This window comes from Neofelis nebulosa, chromosome 7 (assembly GCF_028018385.1).
Source record: "Neofelis nebulosa isolate mNeoNeb1 chromosome 7, mNeoNeb1.pri, whole genome shotgun sequence".
Classification (NCBI taxonomy): Eukaryota; Metazoa; Chordata; class Mammalia; order Carnivora; family Felidae; genus Neofelis; species Neofelis nebulosa.
The window spans coordinates 101,550,174-101,571,323 of record NC_080788.1 but is presented as its reverse complement, the minus strand read 5'-3'; the positions used below and the strand labels follow the sequence as shown (position 1 = coordinate 101,571,323).

The 21,150-nt window shown below is 34.9% G+C and overlaps 1 protein-coding gene, 1 long non-coding RNA gene and 1 pseudogene across 8 annotated transcripts in view; 1 reads left to right on the top strand and 2 right to left on the bottom strand.

Annotated features, from left to right (window-relative positions):
- The window catches only part of LOC131517230 (uncharacterized), a 183,812-nt gene that overhangs the window by 36,984 nt on the left and 125,678 nt on the right, over positions 1-21,150 (bottom strand). The gene's annotated exons all lie outside the window — the stretch shown is intronic.
- FERMT2 (FERM domain containing kindlin 2) overlaps positions 1-21,150 on the top strand; it is an 84,543-nt gene that overhangs the window by 39,329 nt on the left and 24,064 nt on the right. For all 6 annotated transcript variants that reach the window (XM_058739063.1, XM_058739062.1, XM_058739064.1 and 3 more), the window contains exon 4: positions 14,566-14,700. In XM_058739063.1, the coding sequence (XP_058595046.1) occupies positions 14,566-14,700 (135 nt within the window). The remainder of the gene's footprint in view (positions 1-14,565; positions 14,701-21,150) is intronic.
- LOC131517227 (homeobox expressed in ES cells 1-like) lies at positions 17,779-19,152 on the bottom strand (annotated as a pseudogene).

Sequence of the window (21,150 nt, the reverse complement as noted above, 5' to 3'; positions counted from 1 at the left end):
AGAATAAACCTAAAGAAAACTATGCCAGGATACATCAGAATTAAATTGCCGAAAACCAGAATAAGGATAAATTCCTCAAAGGCTAACAGAGAAAACATACAGAAGAACAAATAAAAGAATAGTAACGGACTTCTCTGAAATTACATGAACCAGAAGACAATAGGAAGACATCTGAAAATTATTGCAGGAAAAAACCTAGGATTCTTTACCCAACTGCAAAATCTTTTTAAAATGAAGACAAAAATTGAGACTTCTGTAGACAAAAGGTGAAAGACATCACCAGCAGACCTGAACCATGAAAAGGTTATAGGAAGTTTTTCAGATAGAAGAAAAAGGATACCAAATGAAAAGTATTTTCATAAATTAGACTGTTTCTGCTTCTGTTAGTTTCTTTTTTCCCCTTTAATAGCTAGTAAGGGGTTGTATTTTCCTGCTTCTTTTATATTGAGTTAAAGTCAAAAAGGACTTACAGGGTTGGGGGGGTGGGGAATGGGTTAAATAGGTGATGGATATTAAGGAGGGCACTTGTGATGAGTACCAGGTATGTATGTAACTGATGAATCACTAAATTCTGTTCCTGAAACTAATACTACACTTTATGTTAACTAACACTAATTTTAAAACGTGAAAAAGAAAAAATGGCTTATAAAATCACTTTTCTGCCCTCTTTCTCCCCAGCTCCTATTCACATTAGTGCCACTTTCTACTCGTTTCTGACTTTTGGTTCCATAATTCTTTTTTTAATTTTTTAATTTTTTTAATGTTTATTTATTTTTGAGAGACAGAATGTGAGTGGGGGAAGGGCAGAGAGAGAGGGAGACGCAGAATCTGAATCCAGCTGCAGGCTCTGAGCTGTCAGCACATAGCCAGCCCAGTGCGGGGCTCGAACTCACAGACCACAAGAGCATGACCTGAGCTGAAGTTGGATGCTTAATCTACTTAGCCACCCAGGTGCCCCTGATTCCATAATTCTAAATAATATACCATTATTTCTTGATTTTATCAGGTTTAGATATCTGTTCACTTCTTTTTGCTGAAATGTTTCTTTTCCCCCTTATCATAACTATTATAATTTTTGACTAAATAATTACTACTTACATTATTTCAACAAGGTATATATTTTTACTTGGTGAACCGAAGTGTGTACTTTATCCTCTCATATGCCTTCTTGTTTATCATTTGCTTAGTTTTCAACCTGTATCAGTTGCTGATTCTTCTGTATTCTGCATTCTCTATGATACCATCTACTCCTTCCTTCCTCCCTCCCCCCCCCCCCTTTTTTTTTTCCCCTAGACAAACTCTGAAGCCACTCAGTACTCCTGCTCCAATCTGAAGTGGATGTTTTCTAGTCTCAAGTATGTAGTCATGGCTCCAGGACTTCCCTTTACCATCGTCCAGGCACAATGTCTTCTCCTCTCTCATATTTAATCCTTGCATTTTCCCCAGTATTGATATGTTCACTTATTTTGGTGGACTGTATCATCTGCACAGTAAGAAAAAAGTGAATGGGATGTAAATTTTTGAGATGTTAACATTATTTTGTCCTTTGATAGAATTGTTGGTTTGAAAATTATTTTTCCTCAAAATTGGGAAGTGTTATTAAGTTGTGTGTTGGCTTTCAGTGTTGCTAGTAATAGTCCTGATGGTGTTCTTAATTTTTATTTTCATCCTTTTGTAAACTGTTTTTCCCCTTCTGGAAACTAATTTCAGGATCTTTTCTTTTCTCTGCCATGTTGAAATTTCATGGTAATATGCCCTAATTCTTCTTTTTTATTTTCTCTGTTCTCTCTGTTACTAGTAATTGATTAGGCATTGTTGTTGGATTGATTCTTTTACCTGACTTAACATGTCTTCTATTGGATTTTTTATTGTGACTATCAAATTAAAATTTCCAATGTTTTCTATTTTATCTGGATGTTTGTTACTCAGGTATTCATGAATACACTTAAGATTTGTGGATTTTATGTAAGTTAAACCTCAAAAAGAAAAAAAGAATTAAAACAAAAAGGACTCCTTCTCCCACTGTTAATACCCAAGATCTTTCTTTTTTTTTTTTTAAAGTTTTTGAGTATAGTTGACACAGTGTTAATTTCAGGTGTACAACATAGTGATTCAACACGTTTATACATGATGCTATTGTATCCCCCGCTGCTGTTCACATATTTTACCCATCCCTCCCATCCTCCTGCCCTCTGGCGACCATCAGTTTGTTCTCTGTATTTATTAGGTCTGATTCTGATTTTTGTTTGTTTATTGATTTGTTTTTTTTAGATTCCACATATGTGTGAAATCGTATGGTATTTGTACTTTCTCAGACCTATTTCATTTAGCATAATGCTGTTGCAAATGGATGATATCATCCTTTTTATGGCTGCATAATATTCTGTTTGTGTGTGTACACAGATATATAATGTGTAATATATATGCATACACACTCCACATCTTCCTTATCTGTTTATCAGTGGATGTAGGTTGCTTCCATATCTTGGCTATTGTAAGTAATGCTGCAGATAAACATAGGGGTGTATATATCTTCTCAAGTTAGTGTTTTCATTTTTCTTGGGTAAATACCCTGTAGTGGAATTATTGGATCATATGGTAGTTCTATTTTTTATTTTTTGAGGAAACTCCATACTGATTTCCACAGTGAGTATACTAATTTACATTCCCACCAACAGTGCATGAGAGTTCCTTGTTCTCTATATCCTTGCTAACACTTGTGGTTTGTCTTTTTGATTATAGCCATTCTGACCAGGTGTTCCGTGATATCTCATTCTGGTTTTGATTTGCGTTTCCCTGGAGATTAGTGACATTGAGCATCTTTCCATGCATCTGTAGGCCATTTGTATGTCTTTGGAAAAGGTCTATTCAAATGGCTTTCTGCCCATTTTTTAATTGGATTGTTTTTTGGTGTTGAGTTATATGAGTTCTTTATATATTTTGGATGTTAACTCCTCATTGGATAAATCATTTGCAAATATCTTCTCCCTTTCGGTAGGTTGCCTTTTTGTTTTGTTGATGGTTTCTTTTGCTCTGGAAAGCTTTTTATTTTGGTGTAGTCTCATTTTTGCTTTTGTTTCTCTTGCTTCACGTTGCTGTGGTAATTGTCAGAGAATGCCTGCATTGTCTTCTAGGATTTTTATGGTTTCAGATCTCATGTTTAGGTCTTTAATTCATTTTGAGTTTATTTTTGTGTTAGAAAGTAGTCCAGTTTTATTATTTTTACATGTAGCTATCCAGTTTTCCCAGCACCATTTATTGAAGAGGCTGCCCCTCCCCGCTTTTGCTTCCTTTTTCACAGATTAATTGACCATATGAGCATGGGTTTATTTCTGGGTTCTCTATTCCATTGATCAGTGCATCTGTTTTTATGCCAGTACCATAGTGTGTTGATTACTACAGCTTTGTAGTGTATCTTGAAATCTGGAATTGTGATACCTTCAGCTTTGTTTTTCTTTCTCAAGATTGTTTTGGCCATTTAGGGTCTTCTGTGGTTACATACAAATTTTAGTACTATTTGTTCTATTTTTGTGAAAATGATGTTGGCATTTTGATAGAGGTTACATTGACTCTTTAGATTGTTTTGGGTAGTATGGACATTTTAGCAATATTAATTCTTCCAGTCTGTGAGCATGGAGTATCTTCCCATTTGTTTGTGTCATCTTCAGTTTCTTTCATCAGTACTGTATAGTTTTCAGAGTATAGGTCTTTCACCTCTTTGGTTAAGTTTATTCCTAGGTATTTTATTCTTTTTGGTGCAGTTATTAGGTAGAGTTGTTTTCTTAATTTCTCTTCTGTTATTTCATTATTGAAATATATATAGAAACACTACTGATTTCTGGGTATTAATTTTGTATCCTACAGTTTTACTGATTACCTCTAGTAGTTATGTGTCAAAGTCATTATGATTTTCTGTGTATAGTATCATGCCATCTGCAAATAGTGACAATTTAACCTCTTCTGTACCCAGTATGGATGCCTCTTATTTTTGATTGCTGTTTCTAGAACTTCTAGTACTCTGTTGAATAAAAGTGGTGAGAGTAGACATCCTTGTCTTGTTCCTGATCTTAGAGGAAAAGCTGTCAGTTTTTGCCACTGAGTATAATATTAGTTACAGGTTTTTCATAGATGGCCTTTATTATGTTGAGGTATGTTCTCTCTACACTCACTTTGTTGAGAGTTGTATCATGAATGGATGTTGAATTTTGTCAAATGCTTTTCCCATATCAGTTGAGATGATTATATGATTTTTATCCTTTGCTTTGTTGATGTGGTGTATCATGTTGATTGATTTGTGAATATTGAACCATCCTTGCATCCCCATAATAAATCCCACTTGATCATGGGGAATGATCCTTTTAATGTATTGTTGAAAGTAGTTTTTGTTGAGTTTTGCATCTGTTCATCAGTGATAGTGGTCTGTAGTTTTCTTTTTTTTGTGGTGTCTTTGTTTTTGGTATCTGTGTAATGTGGCTTCATAGAACATATTTGGAACCTTTCTCTCTTTCTATTTTTGGAATACTCTGAGTAGAATAGGTATTAACTCTTTTTTAAATATTTCATAGAATTCATTCACAAATCCATCTGGTCCTGACTTTTATTTTTTGGTAGGTTTTTGATAGGTTTTATTTTTTGTTACTGGTAGTCTGTTCAGATTTTCTGTTTCTTCCTGATTCAGTTTTAGAAGATAGTATTTTCCTGAGAATTATCTATTTCTTCTAGGTTGTTTGTTGGCCTATAATTTTAGTATTCTCTCATAATTCTTTTCATTTCTACTGTATTGGTTGTTACCTTTCCTCTTTTATTTCTGCTTTTATTTGGGTCCTTTCTCTTTCTTGATGAGTCTAAGGGTTTATCAATTTTGTTTATCTTTTCAGAGAACCACCTCTTTGTTTCAGTGATTTTTGTTTTGTTTTCTTTTGTTTTAGGCTCTATGTCATTTATATCTGCTCTCATTTTTATTTCCTTCCTTCTACTCACCTTGTGCTTTGTTCTTCTTTTTCTAGTTTCTTTATGTGTAAGATTAGATTGTTTGACTTTTTTTATTTCTTGAGGTATATATTAGTATATATTTCCCTCTTTGAACTGCTTTCACTGCATCTCCTAAGATCTTTCTTAATCTTTAGCTGTTCTTTATAACATCCTATTCATATGTCGTAGGTGTCATTGTCTTACTAAGAACTGTATTTAAGAAGGTTTTGTTTTGTTTTTCTATTTTCTGCATTATCTCTGGTTTCACAAGTTGTTTTTCTTTTCATTAGGTCTTTTTCATGTTAGAAGCTCTGTGATTTCATTCCATTGCTGCCATAACAAATTTTACCATAACCTTAGCAGCTTAAAACAACACAAATTTATTAGCTCATGGTTCCCATAGGTTAAGAGTCTGGGCACAGTGTGGCTCAGCTGGCTCTTCTAGTTAGTCTTATAAAGCTGAAAGTAAGGTGTTAGCAGGGCTGTGTTCCTTCCTGAAGTCTCTGAGAAAGAATTCTTCATGGTGGAATTTGGTTCCATGTGACTGTAGAGACCAGGGTTTCCCCTAGTTGTCTGTGAGAGGTCATTCTCAGCTTCTAGAGTCCTCCCAAATTCCTTAACAACAGGTGGCTTCCTTCCTCCATTTTCAGAGCCAGCAATAGCAAGTCTAGTCCTTACTTTTCACATCTGTCTGGCCCTCCCTTCTGTCTCCTCTTTCCTGTGCTTCACTCTACTGCCTTCCTCTTCTGTTTGGCTGGCCTCATATGATTACATTGGACTCACAGAAAGAATCAAGATAATCTCCCTTAAATCAGATGATTAGTAGTCTTAATTCCTTTTGCAGTCCCTTCTCAGTAGTCTCTAGATTAGTGTATGATTGTGTATAACCAGGGACAGAAATTTTAAGGAGTTATCTCTAGAATTATAACCCTCCACAGACTCCTTTATCAAATGTCTATCAATCATTGATTGTCCATCCATATACTTAATAATGGGGCACTACAAATACCAATAGGTTTAGCTTGTCACCCCTCTGTAGGATATTTAGCTACCGAGTAAGCTTTATCAAATGTCACTATCTAGAAGATTTTTCCCTAGGGCTGTTTAGATTCTCTTCTAAGAAATCCTAAAGGGCATGTATCTAGGAGGTAAGTTTAATCCATTATGGGACTGGATTCATTTTTCATGTCTGTTTTCAGTGCTTGATGTTTGGTACTGTGAGTCAGCGTATTTCCCATTGGTATCTCCTTTTGCAAACTCCTTAATTTTATTTTTCTTCACTTTGTTACATCATTGGCTACTCTCCCAATCTGGCTTATGTCTCCCCAAGTTTTTCTGACTTTTTTATGTGCTGTTTTCTCCCATTCTTTTGTCCTTGTAAGTACATGTTTTATATGTGTATATATATATATGTGTATATATATATACACACACATATATATACATGTGTATATGTATGTGTGTGTGTGTATATATATATATATATATATATTTTTTTTTTTTTTTTTTTTTGGTATGATTTTGGAGAGGAGTGAGAATTAATGCACCAGCTCAATACAGATGTGTAACAAGAAAGTCTCAAGACAAAATATCTCCTAGTCCTCCAGGTATATTTTAGTTAAGTATAAACTTTAATTAGTTATGCTCTTCACCTGGCCCACTTTTACATGTGATTCAGATTTCAAAATTCACCAGTTTAGTCTTTCTTGATACAAGACACAGTAAGTAAATCAGTCCTAAATTCCTATATGAATGAAATCATTAGTATCTTATGTGGAGGGTGTAGGTTTACTTTGCTTTTTCATTATAACGAAATCAAAAAACCACCTTCACGTATAGCCAGTGGCTACCCTGTTTTAATGTTTTTTGAGATATAATTGACATATAACATTAGTTTCAGATATATTAAATAATGATATTTGAATACATTGTAAAATGATGACCTCAGTAAGTCTAGTTAACATCCATCACTAGAGTTTTTATAAAACAAGCTGCTGGAAGCCCTGAGTCACTGAGAGTGTATGGGGTATGACCAAAGCATGTATTATGAGTATTATTTTTAACTTCACAAGCAATTGTCCTGGACACATATGGTTATGATTTTCTTATATGCTTATGACCTTTTTATATGCTTATGACTGAGCAGAAAGCTAGTTACACTTAACAGGATTCATTCTTCTAATAACATTAATAGCTGGTTTGTGAACTGGACAGGAAATGACCTAGGAACAAAAATCTCAAAGGATGACTCATGTAGTATAGTGATTCTCAAGCAGAAGGGACATGCCAGAGACATTTGGGATGCCTTTTCAAATTAAACATGCTTGCCTTCCCCTCTTCCACTAAACCTGACTATGGTGAATTTTGACAGAGGCATGTCCTATCTCTCAGGTGTGACTCATTGTATGTTCTTCTAGACTTTTCTAGATTTTTCACCCTGTACCAGCACATGATTTACTTTGAGGGAATCAATGGGTGGAGAGATAGATTACCATCACCACCCTGCCCCCACTTGATACTGAAGTAGTGTAGTCAACTGATTATTTAGAAGCTTGGGATTGTCTAATGCCTTTGTTTTCTCCCACCATATCAGTGACAGCATTTAGAGCTGAGGGTATACTGAGAACTGAAAATGCAACTCATAAGTGATTTGGTCCCTTAGCATGTTAAATCTTGTTTCTTTTAAAAGTACTCTAGAAAATGGTGATTCAGTTCTGTTAGTAAGATAACTATGGCTCAAAAGATACACTTGAAATATCTTAAGAATTTCTGAATCTACATAATCATAGCAATTAGTGCTAATCCATTAAACTTCAAAAACAGCATTGGAAGATAAGTTGATAAACTTTATACCTTGAATATACAAGAATGAAGAGAATCTGATTTTTAACTGGGTAACTTTAGCTAAACAATATGCTGCAATATTTCTAACTTTAAAAAGAAATCAGCTATGCCTGGAAGCTTCTAAGAAAGTGACAAGAGTTTGGGGCACCTAGGTGGTTCAGTTAGTTAAGCATCCGACTCTTGGATTTTGGCTCAAGTCATGTTCTCACGGCTCCTGAGTTTGAGCCCCACCCATGGCCCCAGTTGACAACATGGAGCCTGCCTGGGATTTTTCTCCCTCTCTCTGTTTCTCCCCTGCTTGTACTCACTCTCTCCCTCTCTAGATAAAGAGAGAACTTAAGGAACAAGCATTTATTTTTAACATGGTTTCTGCTGCTTAGTACTTAAAATGTACTTCCCCCAAATTTAGTAATAATTAAAGAACAGTTGTGTTCACCTATTCTCTGGTAACATGTCTGTTCAGGACAGTTTTTCTGGTAATTCTGTTTTTGTATTTCAGAAAAACATTCCCCAGAAAATAGCCTGTTAATACAGAATAAAACAAAAACATGACTTGGACCAGAGTGTTCCTAAGAGTAAAATTCAAATAACCAACAGAGTAACCAAAAAACCATATAGTTACTAAAAGATTTTTTTGCACTTATTTTTTAAACATGGGATACGGTATATATAAAATACATCTTTCAAAAAAAAGAAAGTCCAGTGTGGTTTGCGGTGATTGTTACCATGCAGTTTACATACAGATTCACTTTGATTTGAAGACTCCTAATAGAAACGTGAGCAAAGGAAATATAAATGGCTAAAAACTCTTGATGTTCAACATGACTAGTAAATAAATAAATGCCAATTAAAACAAGGAAATACACCGGTTTTCCAGTTTGCATATAAACTGGAATGCCCAGTTTGTTTGTTTGTTTATTTATTTATTTTTAATTTTTTTTTTTTTTAACATTTATTTATTTTTGAGACAGAGAGAGACAGAGCATGAACAGGGGAGGGGGCAGAGAGAGAGGGAGACATAGAATCTGAAACAGGCTCCAGGCTCTGAGCGGTCAGCACAGAGCCCGACACGGGGCTAGAACTCACAGACCGCGAGATCATGACCTGAGCCGAAGTCGGACGCTTAACCGACCAAGCCACCCAGGCGCCCCTGGAATGCCCAGTTTAAAATAACTCATATGCCCGTCTTGTTCCACTTTTGCCTTAAAATTATTATAACCTTTGATCTGGTAATTCCACTCTAGTGAATTCTTGAAGTAATAAAATGTGGAAAAATATGTACACATATATTTGTAAAGTCATTACTTATCATGGGTTCAGTATTAGAAGAATCATTAAATTATACTGCATTTACACAGTGGAATTTTATACATCTATTAAAATAATCACTTATATACATAGTCATACTCCATTTTTCAAGAATAGGTTTTAAGTGACTCAACCACTTTTATAATTTTCAAATTTCTACCATAATTGTATATTTTTTAATAGAGAAAATTAGAGAAAAACATTAATACCTAATAGGAAGTACTTGTTATGTGCTAGGCCCCGTATCAATCATTTAATTTTCACAACCACCTCCTGAGGTACTGTTATTTCACAGGTGAGAAAACTCAGACGCTGGCAGGCTGAGTAGCTTGTCCACAGTCACAGTTAGTAAGTAGTAGAACTGAGATCAGGATTCGGTTAGCTGGGCTGTGCGCTTGTGCCTCAGATTGTGTCTCACCAGCTCTACACCCGTCTGCCCCGTTCCTAGTTTCGGGTCCCCTACAAACAAAAAGCTTCCTGACTTTGTAATACTGGATTGAATCTAATGGATATTGTGAGCTCCTGAAGGTACAAACTGCCACGTATAAAACTCTGATCCAGTAACTTAGCAGTCTGTAACATCACAGGTTATGCGGTCCTTTTGTATTTCGTCGTCTGTTCCACTCAGACCCTGACATACAGTGAGTATAGTGCTGCCAGGTACATAGACCGGTCCTCCTCCTTTCTGCTCCATTTTTCATTTTCGTTTGTTCTTGGCTCTCCTCTTTACACTCTTTATTTTTTAATTAATCTAATTTTGGTATAATTGGTGTACAATAAACTGTACCCACTTAAAGTATACAATTTGAGGATACCATAGTCAGGATAGAGAATATTTGCATTAGCTCTCAAACTTTAGTCAGACAACCATTTATTTGCTCCGTCACTAGAGATTTGTTGTCATTTTTTGCAATTTTATGTATGGAATTATGTAGGATATATGCTTTTCTAGTTGGCTTCTTCCACTTAGTGTAATGATTTTGAGATACATTCATGTTATTGTAGGTATCAGTTTTCCCTTTTTACTCACGAGTTGTGCTCCAAAGTGTGAGTAGTATTCCACTGATCTGAAAATACCACATTTTGTTTATCAATTTGGGTTATTTCCAGTTTTGGCTTTTATGAGTAAAGCTGTTACATATGTGCTTTTAATTTCTTCAGTTAGTAACTCGAAGTGGAATGGTTGAGTTGTGTGTTTAACTTTATAAGAAACTGCCAAACAGTTTTCAGAAATGTTTCCCATTCCCTCCATCTGAGTATGAGAGTTTCAGTTCCTTCCCCACATCTTCACCAACACTGGGTATTATCAATCTTATTAATGTTGGCTACTCTGTGGGTACATAATGTCTCACAGTTTTGACTTGCATTTCACTGACCGATAATGTTGAGTATTTCTGTGCTTCTTGACCATTATATATTCTTTGGTGAAGTGCTCATCCGAATCTTTGGCCCATCAGTCTGCTTATTATTGAGCTGTATAAATTTGAAATACAAGTCCTTTGTCAAATATATGTAATATGTTTTGTGAATATTTTCTCTCAATATACAGCTTGCCTTTTTTTTAACAGTATTCTTCAAAGAGCAGGTTTTTTTTTTTATGTTTTTATTTTATTTTTGAGAGAGAGACAGAGTGTGATCAGGGGAGGAACAGAGAGAGAGGGAGACAGAATCTGAAGCAGGCCCCAGGCTCTGAGCTGTCAGCGCAGAGCCTGAGGCGCGAACTCACAGACTGCAAGATCATGACCTGAGCCGAAGTCGGACGCTCAAACGACTGAGCCACCCAGGCACCCCTATTTGTTTTTTAATAAAGGACAATTTCTTGTGGAATGTGTGTGTTCTATGTAAGAATCTCTGTCTACTTTTTTAAAGTCTGTGATCCATTTAATGTATGAATATCTCATTCAGCACTGTTTATTGAAGAAAGATTTTCCTTTCCTCTTGAATTGCCATGGCACCTTTGTCCAAGATAATTGACTACTTACATGTGGGTCTGCTCCTGGTTCCTCTTCATATATACATGTTATCATGTAGCTAATAATTGCACTGTCTTAACTGCAGTAGCTGTATGATATTGGGTAGTGTAAGTTCTCCAACTTTAGTCTTTTAAAAATTGCTTGGACTATCCTAGGATTGTTTTCATATCCATACGAATTTTACAATCAACTTGTCATCTTGTGTAAAAGATCAAGTTGGAATTTTGACAAAGATTCCATTGAATCTTTAGCTCAATTTAGGTAAAACTGACTTCTTAACAATTCTTGCAACAATTTATGGACAGGGTATGTAACATAATATTCTATATCTATTTATATGGGCTGTTAATTCTTTTGTTACTGTCATTTAGCCATTTTTTCCTCTTACCAGATTCTTCACATGAAAATGAGTAAGATAAACACAGAAATTTATAGCCATTTGATACAAGGCAGAAAAGTTTGAATCGATTAAAACTTTCAGATTTGGTAATGATACGAAAGTACTTAAATTTACTTCATGTGTCATGTGTAACTTACAACATACAGAATGAATGATGGCTACCATGTAATAGAAAGGTTTTTTTTTTTTTTATTGAAGTATAGTTGACATAAAATATTGTATTTGTATCAAGTGTGCAACATACTGAATCAACACATGTATACACTGCAAAATGATCACCACAGGGCACTATCTGTCACCATACAAAATTAATATAATATTATGGACTATATTCCCCATGCTGCATATTATGTCCCCATGACTTACTTATTTTATAACTGGAAGTTTGTACTTCTTGATCTTCCTTCACCCATTGCACCCCCCTAACTCCCCTCTCTGCTGGCAAACACCAGTTTGTTTTCTGTATCACTGCATCTTGGTTTTGTTTTGTTTTTTACATTCCACAGACAAGTAAAATTGTGGTATTTGTCTTTCTATGACTTAATTGCACTTAGCATAATATCCTCTAGGTCCATCCATGTTGTTGCAAATGGCAAGATTTCATTCTTTTTTTGTGGTTGAGTAATATTCCAGAGTGTGGTGTGTGTGTGTGTGTGTGTGTGTGTGTGTGTGTGTGTGTGTTTATACACACACCACATCTTCTTTATCCATTTATCTATCAGTGGACATTTAGCTTGCTTCCATATCTTGGCTATGGTAAATAATGCTGCAGTGAACAACTACCTTTTTGAATTAGTGTTTTCGTTATCCTTGGATAGATACCCAGTAGTGGAACTACCAGATCATGTCATAGTTCTAAGTTTTTAAGGGACCTCTGTACTGTTTTCCATAGTGGCTGCACCAGTTTGCATTCCTAAACAGTGCATAAGGTTTCCCTTTTCTCCCTATTCTCTCCAACACGTATTATTTCTTGTCTTTTTGATAATAACCATTCTGACAGGTGTAAGGTGATATCTCATTGTGGTTTAGAGTTGCATTTCCCTGATGATTAGTGGTGTTGAGCATCTTTTCATGTGCCTTTTGGCTATCTGTGTATCTTTGGGAAGATGTCTGTTCAGATCCTCTAATTGGATTTTTTTTGTTATTGAGTTGTATGAGTTGTTTACTTATTTTGGATATTAACCCCTTATTGGACATATGATGTACAAATATCTTCTCCTATTCAGTAGTTGCCTTCTGGTTCTATTGGTTTCCTTTGCTGTGCAGAAGCTTTTTAGTTTGATGCAGTCTCATTTGTTTATTTGTCCTTCTGTTTTTCTTGCCTTTGGTGTCAGGTCCAAAAAAATATTTCTAAGACTGATGCCAAAGAGCTTATTACCATATATTTTCTTCTAGGAATTTTATGGTTTTAGTTCTTACATTCAAGTCTTCAAGCACTTTTAAGTTAATTTTCATATATGATCCAGTTTCATTCTTTTCAATATAGCTGACCAGTTTTCCCAGCATCATTTATTGAGGAGACTATTCTTTCCCATTGTATATTATTAGTTCCTTTGTCATAAATTAATTGACCGTATATATGTGTGTGTGTGTGTGTGTGTGTGTGTGTGTGTGTGTGTGTGTGTGTAGTTCTGGGCTCTTTATTTTGTTCCATTGATTTATATGTCTGTTTTTGTGCTAACACTATACTGTTTTGATTACTACAGCTTTGTGGTACAGTTTTTGAGACCACATGTGCATGAGTGGGGGAGGGGCCGGGGAGAGAGAGAAAGAAAGAGGGAGGGAGGGAGGGAGAATCCCAAGCAGGCTCCATGCTCAGTGTGGAGCCCAGTGTCAGGCTCCCGTCTCACAACCATGAAGTCATGACCTGATCTGAAATCAAGCGTTGGATGCTTAACCAATTGAGCCATCCAGGTACTCCTGTAGTATAGTTTAAAATCGAGCAGCATGCACCTGCAGGTTTGTTTTTCTTTCTATCGATTGTTTTGGCTGTTCAAGGTCTTCTTTGGTTCCATACAGATTTTGGAATTATTTGTTCTAGTTCTGTGAAAAGTATCGTTAGACTTTCTATAGGGATTGCATTAAACCTGCAGATTGCTTTGAGTAATATAGCCATTTTAATAATACCTATTCTTCCGATCCACAAACACAATATCTTTCCATTTGTTTATGTCTTTATTTTTTTCATCAACTCCTCGTTTTCAGTGTACAGGTCTTTCACTTTCTTGGTATAGTTTATTCCATAGTATTTTACTTAAATGGGATTGGTTTTCTTGATGTCTCTTTCTCAGTTTGTTATTTATGTATAAAAACACAATAGGCTTTTATACCCTGAAACTTCACTCGGTTTTATTAGCTCCAACAGTTTTTTTATTATTATTATTATTAATGTTTGTTTATTTTTGAAGAAAAGAGAGAGTGTGAGCAGGGGAGGGGCAGAGAGAGAGGGAAACACAGAATCCAAAGCAGGCTCCAGGCTCTGAGCTGTCAGCACAGAGCCCAACACGGGGCTGGAACTCACAAACCGTGAGATCATGACCTGAGCTGAAGTTGGATGCTTAACTGACTGAGCCACCCAGGCACCCCAGTTCCAACAGCTTTTTGATGGAGTAGTTAAGGCTTTCTATATATACTAACATGTCATCTGCAAATAGTGACAATTTTACTTCTTTCCAATTGGTATGTTTTTATTTCTTTTTCTTGCCTAATTGCTATGGCTAGGATATAAATTTTAATTTTTTATGGTTCTAAAATGTTTAAAAAATAAATATGTAAATAAAGAGTTCTAATATTTTCTTTCTGTACTCTAGCAGATTGTTTTCTCTCCAATTCAAGGTTACTATTTTATTACATAGCTATGAATTGAATGCTTTGGTAGATTATTTTTAGAAGTGCCATACTTTAGTGTTTTGCGTGGCAGTAATGTCTGGCCCAACACAAACACATATGTACACAGAAGCAAATTATGAATTCTTACATTGGAATGGATTAATAGATGAATTTATCCGATATAAAGTGTTTAAATTTTACACTATGCTAGTAAAATGATCTTTTTTCTTATTTTAACAGATATCAGACACCCTGAAGAACTTTCTCTCTTGAAAAAACCCAGAGATCCAACAAAGAAAAAAAAGAAAAAGCTAGATGACCAGTCTGAAGATGAGGCACTTGAATTAGAGGGGCCTCTTATCACTCCTGGATCAGGTGAGACTTTGACTAAGCAAAGGCTCAGTGTGAGAACCATAGATGTGTTTGTATACTTACGTCTTTCTGACAAATGGATTACAAAGGTCAGGAGAGTAGTCAAGTTTAAAAAACTCACCTTCAGCATTTTTTTCTCTCAATCATGAAATCACCACCAGGGAGGGTCTGTCATGTGTAGATCATGTCAGGTGTTAGTAGTTGCATCAATAAAAAGGAAGGCTGGTTCTCTGCTCAGGAATAGTCAAAAAGGGGCAGTGCCTTAAGTGGGCTCAGTTCTTTGCACTGCAGAAACCAGCAGTTTTGTAGTATTTAGCTCTTTTTTTCCTGTATTCTTTGAAAACCACGATTACTTAGTTAAGATATTACTTTTGCCAGGTTACTTAAAACTTCTGTGCTTTGCATATGTTGATCCCTTTGCCTTTCCACCTTTTTCCTTTATTAAGGTTTTGCTCCTTTAAGAAGTTTTCACAAATTTCCTTCCATTACCTCCCCAACCTGAGTTAGGCATCCTTCTATCTTAAGTCACTGGACTTTTCTGTGTTTGGTATTGCATTGGTATTGCATGGTATTGCAAAAAAAAAAAAAAAATTGCATATTTTTACCTAGTAATTGTGAGTTCCTTGCATGATGGAACTGTCTCTCACGTTTTTGTTACCAGAACCTAACTCAGTTATATGGCATCTAGCAGGAGCATAGGCAGTGTCTTTTGGGTAGCTAGATGACCAATTAAATTACATGGTTATTCAGTTCTGGGCATATGCAGAGACTGGACATTATAGTTACCATAATGAACTGAATTAGTTAAATCAGTTTATTCTTGGTTTTTAAAAATTCTGGGGTGATAACAGTAATGAAAACAAACAATTTAGTGCTTAGTGTATGCCCATTTTATACATTATGCTCATGGAAATTTACTTTAGCATATTTTATTTGAGGAAACTCACTTAATTCTCACTACAGCTCATTGCAGATTATATTATTACTCATTTTAAGGTTGAAGAAATGGCACAATAAGGTTAGGAATGTCTAAGGTTATGTAACTTGTAACTTTTATGTCTTTATACATGTACTGATTGGCACTTAGGAGATACCAAAAAATAAGACTGTTCTTATAAGTTTATAGGCTAATTGAAAAACATGGTTACTGTACTTTAGGAGGTAATATATAAATGTTGTAGCAAATAGTGTTATAGGAATTCGGAAGGCAAAACAATTCCAAATAGGGTATATTTAGTTATAGGTTGGGAAACTGAGTTTGTGACTTCAGCTTTTAAAAAGTTCCACTGACTAGGATTTTGATGGTAAGAAACAGCAATCCAAGCAGAATGATATTGACAAGGAACACTTTGGCAAAAGAATAGTACACGATGTGAATAATCCAGCTGAGCCAATTCATGGGGAAAGACCTCCAAGGAACTTCAGGATCACACTGGAGGGTATTTAATGTCAGGCTGAGGAATTTAGACAGTGTATTATAGAGTCATGTTACAAAATAAATAATTTTAGAATATCAAATTTATATCCAGTCATATGTGGAGGAGGGAATGAAGGGAATAGAGTTGTGACTAGTGGCAAGAAGCCTACAAATTGAGGAGGTAGTGTGTCTTTCATTAGAGTAAGGTTAATTCTAAAATTTGATTTATGCATGGTGATTTATATTGCTGAAGGCATCTGATAGTAGACATCATCCCTGCTTTCAGTTTATAGTGAATGTAAGTGGGACTAGGTAATGTGGGTTCATTTTTGTTTTTTTGTTTTGTTTGAGGTGTTACATACAGTAAACTGGAGAGATTTTAAATTACAGATGGATATTTACAGATGTATACTCCATCTAGTTTGTATGCTTTTTTGATTTGTCAGCACCTTAGTTGATTATTGGACCAAATACTGAAAAATATGGTCACTTGCATACTGTGTCTATAATAAATAGCAACAGGTCGATGTATCTCAATACATGACATTTTCAGGATGTCAGACACTATGCTTCACAAGAATTTCTCTACGGCAGGTATGGTAAGGATTAGATAGACTCTTCAGGCTCGGTTTAATACTGCATACTTTTTGAATTATGAGCATCTCAGTGTGAGCATGGTCAATAATTATATATATACTCGATAAATGATAACTGTTATTTAATACATGCTTTATCTTTCATTTGATCCTCAAAGATCCCTGTGATTTTGGTGGTGTTATCCTCATTTTACTTAAAAGGAAAGAACCCGACAAGAGTTACATGATTTGCCCAAGCTTATAATAAGGGGCAGAGCTAGAATTCAAATCCAGACTTGCTGGCTCCCAACATTCATGTTTCTAAGCATTACATAATATCATCTCTCCACTTACAATATTTGAAATAAATATTGTGAATAGTAATAGGAATGTTTGGTAAAATATTAACACGTAAATTATACTTCAGCAAGGCTAAGTTTTTTAAAAAATAATGTTCCAAGATTTAAGTATCATGAGTGAATTGATTCTCAGACTTTAGTCAAATTCTTACACAGAATTATAAAATTTTATGAGTTTTTAAATGCCTTGCTCATACAGCTATGCTCGGATGGCATGTTCTTGAGTGCTTCACCACTTCTTAGCCGTAAGAAGGAAAATAGCAGATCTCTAATTTCCTATGAGGGAGGGAACACACTGAGCTAGCCTGATCCCGGGTCTGGGGAAGAGTTTTTCCAAGTAAGAATTAACTTTACAGTGTAGTACTGACTTAACAGATTACTAATTTAAGATTTACTATGTAAATAGAAATAGAAAATTATCTCATTAGAAACTTTTCTTAAAAATTTTAAAGGCAGCTTAGAGAAAGGAAAATTCTGGGCCCTAAAATATACAGAAATTAATCAATACTTCACTTGTTTGGCACTGTTAGGAAAATCACTTAAGCAAGATGCCATTTTTCCTATTTGGAGCTTGCCATTTTAAGCACCAAGATACTTAATTTTTTTTAATTTTTATTTTTTTAGCAAACTAAATTATTAAATTTGCAGACTTAAACAATAGCTGCCTTTTTCTGAAAATATTTATTAAAATATGTAGGAAAGGCCTTTATTGTAACTAAAAGTGCCCAAATATAATAGGTCCCATGCTATAATAGTAATATTTACAGTATATTTTCAGAAAAAAATGACAACAGACTAAATACAGAAAACATCACATTTTTAATACTTGATATTTCCATTGATTCTTCATGTTCTGCAATTGTAAGATAATTTCACATGTTTAGTTTTCTTCCTATTCCAGGAGATTTGTGTTGAAATTTTTTTTCACTATTAAAAACAAGTGAGATTGTCTGTGGGACCTTTTCAGCTTTGTATGCCGGTTTTGGAACCAGATCTGGATTCTCTTGTTCTAGGTTCAGTTTTTGAGCTTAGTCTTCTCCAATATCAATGCCAGGATAGCAGTTTACTCTGAAGACATTTTCCAACACTTCAATCTGGTTTTGAGTTAACAGCCTCTATACCAACTCAGCTTTTTTTTCAAAGAGTCTTTTTGAGGCTGAAAAGTAATTTTCATATTTCAAAAATCTTTCTTCTGGCACTGGGTGATCCACAGTACAAGGGAAATGAGCTCTCATTAGGAAGGCTGAGATGTGTAGACACAGGTGAACATCTTTTGTTGAGGAGCCACAGGTGTCTGCCCAAGCCTGTGGGGTTTCATTGATGGAACACAGTCTTTCTTCTGGTCCAATCCTAAAATGTTTCCAATTAAAAAGGAGTAGTGTGAGGGTTTGCTTTCCCCAAGCCAAGCACCTTCTTTAAGGCTGGGAGACATCCTCGCATGGGCTGCACAGGACAGCTCTGGCTTTTGCTTGCCTCTTGGCTGACTCTGCCCCATGTGTACAGGGCTGAAGTCTTCATGTAGTTCACTTTATGGTTCCCCAAGGTATTTTTTTAAACTGTTCTTTAATTATAAAAATAATGCATGCTGAGTGTAAAAATTCAAATATTATAGAATTATGTATTCATTTTTGTTTTTAATGAAAGTGGGACTGTGTTATACATTTGTTTTTTTTTTCATACTAGCAAAATACATTTATTATTTTATAATGATAAAAGAAGGAGAGTAAAGCTTTCTTTTTGGTGTATACCAGAGTTGGCAGGAGGAGGATAAGGGGATTAATAGGATTTTTATGTACTTTGATGACAATAGAAAGTTAACAATACCAACTGGTTGCCATAAAACTTATCATAGCTCCCCCAAAACACATATATAAAGGATCATAGTTTTAAAATCTGTTAAAGTAAAAAATACACACTCAGAAATAACGCTTATTTCCCCTTTAATATAAAATTGTAAACATTTACACAAAGCAAACATGTATAACAAAATCCGAGCACCCTTTTCTGGTGAGTCGTGGCTCCTGGAAGAGGGATTTGCACTGAAGCAGAGTCTCCTGCTCTGACTACCCAAAAACCAGATTCATAAATAAAGCCACGGGCAGCTCCCGAGGGGGTGGGGGTGGGGTGTTATACATTTGTAACTTGTGTTTTCTCACGTGGTAGTAATGTACTCATGGATCTTATCTTCCTTTAATTACAGAATTCATACAGTCTCGTTATAAAAAAATTCCAATAGTACAGAAAATGAACTGAAGGTGAAAATTCTGCTTCAGCTTATTCCCTTGCTGCTCCCTCTTAAGAAGTAGCTGTTTCTTGATTGCTGTGTGACTGTGTTGTAGACAGTTGGAGCACAACTTGCCAGTACCTTTTCTGTGTGATATACTTGCATGTCTCATTTTGTTTTTATAACGTGAATGGTAGCCTAGTATGTATTATGTATTGTTCTTCCGTTGGAGTTTTTCCATTAAACAGCGTTTTGGTGATCTTTCTGTGTTGGAGTAAAAGGTCTCCCCAGTTTAGTATAAATAGTGCCAAAACTTTCCATGTAGAAAATGTATACTGAACTGTTTCTCTACTCCAAAAAGTTTCCTAGAAATTCAAATATATTCCAAAAAAGAGTGTAATAGTTTTACACTCCCATCAACAGTACATGAAAATGCCCCTTTTCCTACCTTCTGCCTTATATTAAATGTTGTAAATCTTTACTGAATTTTGCTAATATGACAATAAATAGTATCTCAGAATTACATTTTTAATTTCTCTGATAAACACTAGTATGAATAATAGTTGAATAATGTACATTAGACATTACATTTTTTTCTATTAGTTTCAAATCATGGACTTTATCCATTTTATTTATATTTTTGTTTTAGTGATACACTAATCTTTTGGTATCTTAGATATTTTCCCTATACTAGCATTTTTTAAATCTTCTTTGTGGTCTTTTTTACTATGCCAAAGTTTTACATTTTTACGTAGTCAAATTTGTTGTTTATAGTTCGGGGTTTTTCACTCTTGGTTAAGAAAATCTTCACAAGTATTGTAACAATTCTTCTACATTTCCTTTTTATGCTTTTATGTAATTGTTTCATATTTATATATTTTAACTCCTGTAATGTCAACATTTTTATTTTTAATTTACCTGAAATTTGTTTTCTAAGTATGGTATGAGATTGATATTTTGCTGAGAAATTATCTAAAATGTATTAAATTCTTTAGTACTCTCTTTTAAAAAAGAATGTATAAGAATATAATTTATAGTAACCAAGTTATGAGACAGATTCTAAAGTTACATAGGGTTTTTAATGTTTATAGTAAGTGGCCCTGAAATGTAGTGCTTGTTGAACTCTGTCTCCTCCTTACTGTTTTGGTTATCATACCACAAAATTCAGCAAACTCCCATTTTATTGCTGACTAAATATATTGCTTCATCTTGCCCTGTAATAGCTTTCTGCTTCAAGTAAGTTTTTTTTTTTTTTTTTTCAAATATGTTTAAATCGGGCAATCAGGAATTACAGGGTAGTTGGGATTGTCACTGAACTGAGACTTAGAAGGAGTGTAAAATGCACATATATCCTCTGTCCCAGCAGTGTTGATAGAATTAGGAAATAGGTACAAACACAACTGTTGCAAGGCATTTGTTTGCAGTAGCAGTGGTGAAGTCAAAATTCTAAACAAATAAATGCACACCAATTGGAAATGGCTTAAATAAGTTATGGTGCCCAGGAGGCAGTGTGTATAGCTTCAATCAGACTGGCTGATTTATAGCTTGGCTCTGAAACTTAATAGCTTTTGACATTGGACAAGTTACCTAATCTCTCTGTGACTCCATTTGCTCCTCTAAAATGAGAATAATAGGATTGTTGGAAACACTAAATGAGTTATGACTGTGGAGCGCCTAACAGAATAAGAATAGGAACAACGAAGTGATCAAATATGAAGTGTAGAATATACAAAGTATAGGAAATTGAGCGGGAAAAAAATCGATTGGGTGGCTGATTCCATTAAATGTTGTGTGACTTAGGGGAATATATTTCGTTTTAGAAACTTTATGAAGAAAATTGTCAATTCTAACTTTAATTCTGAATCGTAATTACAGTCC